The sequence below is a fragment of the Sphaerulina musiva genome (assembly GCF_000320565.1).
Source record: "Sphaerulina musiva SO2202 unplaced genomic scaffold SEPMUscaffold_23, whole genome shotgun sequence".
NCBI lineage: Eukaryota > Fungi > Ascomycota > Dothideomycetes > Mycosphaerellales > Mycosphaerellaceae > Sphaerulina > Sphaerulina musiva.
Genome location: NW_016017405.1, coordinates 1,124 through 7,494, shown reverse-complemented (window position 1 = coordinate 7,494; position 6,371 = coordinate 1,124). Strand labels below are relative to the sequence as shown.

Genomic DNA, 6,371 nt, shown 5'->3' with positions numbered 1-6,371 from the left:
CCGTTAAGATGTTGTCTCCCGTACTAATCATATCTATGTAAATCTCTAGGTCTCTTGTTTACGGGCTAGGCACTGCTTATACGGTCGTTATATCAACATTTCCTATTTCCGGCGATCTCACTTTACTATTTCTCACTTCTATTGTCCAAAAACGGCAGGTGCCTACCCTACGTAGACAAAGAATCCCTCGCTTCTGATTGGTCGCGCCCCTGGACCCTGAATTCCGCCGCCTTCAAAGGTATTCCCTACTTCCAAAAAAACCTAACTTGCGACATCAACATTGGTTGTTGACCCCCCCCCCTCCCGCCCCGCCCCCTACCCGCCACAACCCCTCCTAGCCTCCGCCTGCTGCTCTGCCTACTGCTCTGCCTGCTGCTCCGCCTGCTGCTCTGCCTGCTACACCGCCTGCTGCTGCTATCGTTATGGCGCCGTCACTCGCAGCGCGCTGCAAGCTTTCAATCGCCAGAAAGGTACTACGAACATCTGGAAAGAGACTCCCTGGCGCAACAGGTAGGAAAGGGCTTCCATCCGCAGGTGTGAAGAAAAATCAAAAAAAGAGAGGCAGTAAGTATACCTGGTCGGCAGACGTGGTCGGCACATGTAGTCGGCATGTACTAACATTTCTTTTAGAGGGAGCTTTGTAGGAGATCAAAAAATGCCAGACGGAGGTTATAAACTATATCCTAAAGCTCGCGTTCGTACGTATCGTTAGGGATGCTATTATCCTTTTTACCGAAGACTACCTCCCTATACGGATCCAAGCGAGCGCACTCGGTATCCTCTAGGAACAGTGCGAGAGCATAGTAACGAAAGTCTTTTCGTTAGCCAATCTTCTCGCTATCTACTGCAAGCGAGTTATAGTAATGGCGAAAGATCTCGAATGTCTTCGTAGGCTACTAAAGGAGTAGAATGTCTGGCCAGACAATTACGTAGTTGCTCCCTATAGCTCTGGCCCAGTCAACCCGAGTACGATGTATAAGCCTCGATCAAAGACGAAGAAGACGAAATCGAAGCCAACTCCAAAGAAGCCGACTGCGAAGAAGAGAAAGAAGACTCCCGCGTCCTTAAGCGAAGACGAGAGCTCAGATGATCCCGATAACCCTAGCGCTCAAACGGGTACTCAAACCGGTACTAGTGGCCAGACAGACGCTAACAATCAAGATCCTCCTAGCACCGATCAGGATAATAGCGACACCGGTAGCCAGACAGACAGGAACAATCAAGATCCTCCTAGCACCGATTAGGATAATAGCGACACCGGTGGCCAGACAGACGGGAACAATCAAGATCCTCCTAGCACCGATCAGGATAATGGCGACACCGGTAGCCAGACAGACGGGAACAATCAAGATCCTCCTAGCACCGATTAGGATAATGTAGATACTAGTGGCTAGACAGACGGGAACGATCAAGATCCTCCTAGCGCCGATTAGGATAATAGGGGTTTGAACGATTCAGACGGTAAGAAGCAGGCGACTATCGTGATTTCGAGCGGTGATGAGAGCTCGGAATACGATCCAGATACTGATCCTAGCGTTCAAACTAGTCATCCTCCAGCTAACAAGGAGAATGCTCAGGACGATGATACGGTACCCCCAACGACAGAGGATGAATATCTCTAGGCTCTCCTCGATCATGTTAATGCCCAAGAAGAAGAAGACGAGGAGATAGCTTCCGAGAATTCAGATTTTCCTTTTGGGCAACCAGGTATACCGCTCAGTCAAGCAGATTTTCAGTATAGCGACGAGGATATAGGTACCTAGGATCAAGATATCTCGCTTGGCCAAGACTACAATCCTTTCGATCATCCAGATTTGGAGGAGACGGGTCCTGATTCTCTCTAGGAGAGTCGACCAGATGTAGAGAGAGAGGATGAAGAAGAGGAGTCGCAGCAGGAGTTTGACGAGGAGATAACAGAATTAGAGGATATAGCAAGGGCAGCGTATACGGTAGCTATAGATCAAGCGAATAATCGGGGTACGTAAGAATTCGTAGCTAGGGGAAGTATCGACAAGATACTAAGTATACTTGTAGAAGAGCCTATTACCGAACGAGACAGACTGGAGACAGAAATTTCAGCTCGCTTTATCCTTGGAGCTACTTGTTTAAGGACCCTATTATTAATAAGGACAGAGCCGGCTTTCCAAGCGGCCTAGCGAAGAATAGAGATGCGTAAGGCCTGGAGAGTAAGGCAGCAGCATATAGTAACCGAAAGTCGGTTTAAACACTAGATACGCGTTCTAGCTAGGCTAGAGAAGGAGATGTTGAAGCATTCACTATAAGCCTAAGATCTGAAGTGATTTGGTTTTTCTAATTTTCGTAGTCGGCAGGTATAGTCGGCAGGTATTATTAGCTATAGAAGGAGATGTCGAAGTACTTACCGTAAACTCCTGAATTAATTTGCTTTTTCCTAATTCTCGTGGTCGGCAGGCATGGTCGGCAGCTATTGTTAGCGAGTTCAGGCAGTACGGTATATACGAGGCTTATTACTGTTCCAGAAGCGCTTACTATGTTTATTCTATATCTAGAAGAGGTTTTACGTAATACCCATCGCAATACCCATTGGGTATACCTATTGGGTTTTTTCCGTTAGGTTGTACCCAGCTTATAAGCTAGGTACCCACCTTATTTGCGGGGTTGGGTATTAACGTTGGGTTGTACCCAACCCATACCTAACCCAACCCATAACGAGGCCTAGATGCTATTATCCTTTTTACCGAAGACTACCTCCCTATACGGATCCAAGCGAGCGCACTCGGCATCCTCTAGGAATAGTGCGAGAGTATAGTAACGAAAGTCTTTTCGTTAGCTAATCTTCTCGCTATCTACTATAAGCGAGTTATAGTAATAGCGAAAGATCTCGAATGTCTTCGTAGGCTGCTAAAGGAGTAGAATGTCTAGCTAGACAATTACGTAGTTGCTCCCTATAGCTCTAGCCCAGTTAACCCGAGTACGATATATAAGCCTCGATTAAAGACGAAGAAGACGAAATCGAAGCTAACTCCAAAGAAGCCGACTGCGAAGAAGAGAAAGAAGACTCCCGCGTCCTTAAGCGAAGACGAGAGCTCAGATAATCCCGATAACCCTAGCGCTCAAACGGGTACTCAAACCGGTACTAGTAGCTAGACAGACGCCAACAATCAAGATCCTCCTAGCACCGATTAGGATAATAGCGACACCGGTAGCCAGATAGACGGGAACAATCAAGATCCTCCTAGTACCGATTAGGATAATAGCGACACCGGTAGCCAGATAGACGGGAACAATTAAGATCCTCCTAGCACCGATTAGGATAATAGCGATACCGGTGGCCAGACAGACGGAAACAATCAAGATCCTCCTAGCACCGATTAGGATAATATAGATACTAGTAGCTAGACAGACGGGAACGATCAAGATCCTCCTAGCGCCGATTAGGATAATAGGGGTTTGAACGATTTAGACAGTGAGAAGTAGGCGACTATCGTGATTTCGAGCGGTGATAAGAGCTCGGAATACGATCCAGATACTGATCCTAGCGTTCAAACTGGTTATCCTCTAGCTAATAAGGAGAATGCTTAGGACGATAATACGGTACCCCTAACGATAGAGGATAAATATCTCTAGGCTCTCCTCGATTATGTTAATACCTAAGAAGAAGAAGACGAGGAGATAGCTTCCGAGAATTCAGATTTTCCTTTTAGGTAACTAGGTATACCGCTTAGTCAAGCATAGGCCTCATCATAGGTACAACCCACCCTAGTAGGTATATAGGGTAGGTTGGGTATTGGCAATACCTAATAGGTATGGGTATTTAGCTAGGTATACCTAACCTATCGGGTTGGGTACAAACCTAGTAGGTATTGCGATACCTAGTAGGTATTGCGTACCCATTGGGTATTGAATCTTCGTATATAGAAATAAAAAACCCAGAAACCGGGTGCCCTAACGAGAGCGAAGAAGCGATTTATTTGGACTAGGCATAAGAAAAGAAACTGTATATAAACCCGATATAGATACGAAAGTGAAGATTATAGTTAAATTGAATGAAGAAGCTCAGGATTATATATACGCTATGCTACAAGTTGTGATATTTTGAATCTTGAGAAATATGGTCGGCAAATATGGTCGGCAGGTAAACTTCATACAAGCTTAAAGCAATCTCCCTATAATCGTCTTGTAGCATCCCGGAGGCACTCTTGCGCAAGCTTGAAGCTTAGGCGTACTAATCGCCTTGGCTCCTCTACTACATTACCCTCGTTATCGCTAATCGCATCTAAGTCACTGATCCGTTCCATAAGATCTTTCGTCTGCTCTCGGTCTTTACTAAGGATCTCCTGTGAAGTTAGAGTACTAAGAAGCGCTTAGGAAACCTCTGTAGCCTCCTGGGCGATAAGAACTCTAGCATCGTACTCATCGTCCCGATAGCGAAAACGAGATACCATCAATCCAGAGAATGTTGCTACGGTGTATTGGCGATTGAAACGACTTTGGTGTCGAGCGATACTGAAATCGCGCTCACACCCAACTCCGGCGGTAGGAATGCAGAGAATATCCCGCGCTATTAATGCGAGAGTAGGGTACTTAGACTCTATTGAAGACTACGTCTTTAGTACCTCGAATGGATCCCCTTTATCTATATTAGCGTCCAAATAGTCGGCGAGCTCGTCATCCTCGTTAGTGCTGCGTCTTTGACTTTGAGAAGACTCTGTACTCCTACTAAGAGTAAAGTCGATATAGCCTTTGTGCCGACTCCTTCCAAAACGGCCCTGCTAGGTAGAGGTACTCGATAATGAACGATAGCTCTTCTCCTACTCTGCCCTTAGCTTACCCTCGTAATACGCGCGGTAACTTTCATCCCCAAAGTCATCGCGTACCTAGAACTTCCGCTTAAGGCAGGGGGTAAGGAGGACGCTAATACCGTAGTAATCGCCAAATCGATCCTAGGTATCTCGATAATATTTCTCTAGCTTAGCCTAAGCAGCCTCGCATGCCTGAAAGACATCCTTCTTCTAGGGTATCCGCTTATTCTTGAGTCGCTTCATCGCCTCCTCTAGAATATCGAAAAGCTTGTTGTAGTATACGAGGACAAGGTGAATCGTCGGACCTTTCGTAGTTCTAATCACCGCTGTCGCCGCTGCAAATGGTTTCGTAAGGTCGATAAGGTACTCTACCCTTTGCTATTCTTCGGAATCGATGCCTATGTCTTTACCTAGGTCAAGTCGCTCGATATAAGATTCAATAACCACTTGGAGTCTGCTAAAGCGATCGAGTATTAACGTTGTTGAGGACTACCTTGTCTTTACGTCTTGAACGACCCTTAGGATACGATCTTGAACGCCTTTCTACCGACGGTGCTTTGCAAATGGCTGCTTCTTTTAAAGCATCTCTTTCTGGAGGTCGATAAACTGTTCGAACCTTTAGGAGCTCGAGTTAATAAAGACGCAAAGCTTCTGGATCTAGAGATCAAGATTAGCTAGAGTAACGAACTGCCGACCATAATTGCCGACTACGCGAGTCGACTATACTTTCGAGGTAGAAGGGTTTATAGTTTATTAGGCGTAGACACTAATCTTACCTTCAAAAGAAGATAGGGCATACTATCAGCTTGAGGACGGCTGATTTGCTTGCTCTAGACTCTTCTTCTCTGTAATATCTTTCTATCCTTGTCGTGATCCCAGAATTCGGAAAGGTCGTTCGTAGGACAAAGCCCTAGGCGGTCGAAAAAGGCCTTTAGGGGAAGTTGAGCAGTATAGGCAAAGCAGGGAAATCGCTCCGGACGGCTACCTCGATTACACTCCGCAATTGCCTCCTCCTCTTCCTCTCCTATCTCTGATTCGGGACTAGTCTCCGTACCTAGATAGAGAGGTAGCTGCTCCAAGCTCGTTGGTAGCTTAGTAACCGTTATACCGTACCTCTCTTGACAAGTATCAATCGCTGAAACACTATAGAATATTAGAGGAGAGTAATAACAGTATAGCAAGTGTCCTTACATCGCATTGTGTAGCGTCTTATTGTTGGAGGCGTTGTCGTACGTAATAGCAGTCAATCGCCGCTCAATCTCGAACTCTTGTAAGATCTCGAATAGTATCTCCGCAAGATGATCACTAGTATAACGGCTAGTAATATAAGGGAAACCAAGCATCCCTTCGTGCTAAGTCTATTGGTCGTCAATCCAGTAGACCCGTATAGTTAGGAATAAGGTTTTTATAGTCCTGGATTGCCAACCATTATACGCGATAGCCATCTTGAATCTTCTAGCGAGACGGGCTTTAAGGGAGTCGGCGGAGTCTATAACCTTAGTATCGAGCATCCTTCGGTATGTCGACGCGCATTTGAACGGAATTGTCTCGACCTGTCCCGGAAGTAGTGCTATATAAGTCTGTTTCACC

At 45.9% G+C, this 6,371-nt stretch overlaps 3 protein-coding genes across 3 annotated transcripts; 1 reads left to right on the top strand and 2 right to left on the bottom strand.

The window, feature by feature from the left end:
- Positions 1–863: 863 nt before the first annotated feature.
- Positions 864–1,244, top strand: SEPMUDRAFT_121745 (uncharacterized protein; the record flags this gene model as incomplete). The annotated part of the gene is made up of 2 exons (XM_016901715.1): positions 864–888; positions 958–1,244. 2 exons carry the CDS (start codon positions 864–866, stop codon positions 1,242–1,244), a joined length of 312 nt encoding a protein of 103 aa, XP_016756026.1.
- A 3,747-nt stretch (positions 1,245–4,991) lies between these two features.
- On the bottom strand, positions 4,992–5,159 carry SEPMUDRAFT_55186 (uncharacterized protein; the record flags this gene model as incomplete). Its single annotated transcript, XM_016909342.1, has 1 exon — positions 4,992–5,159. A coding segment is annotated over one exon (168 nt), but the record flags the coding sequence as incomplete, so codon positions are not given.
- Positions 5,160–5,968: 809 nt separating this feature from the next.
- SEPMUDRAFT_55188 (uncharacterized protein) lies at positions 5,969–6,130 on the bottom strand (the record flags this gene model as incomplete). Its single annotated transcript, XM_016909343.1, has 1 exon — positions 5,969–6,130. A coding segment is annotated over one exon (162 nt), but the record flags the coding sequence as incomplete, so codon positions are not given.
- Between the last annotated feature and the right edge of the window lie 241 nt (positions 6,131–6,371).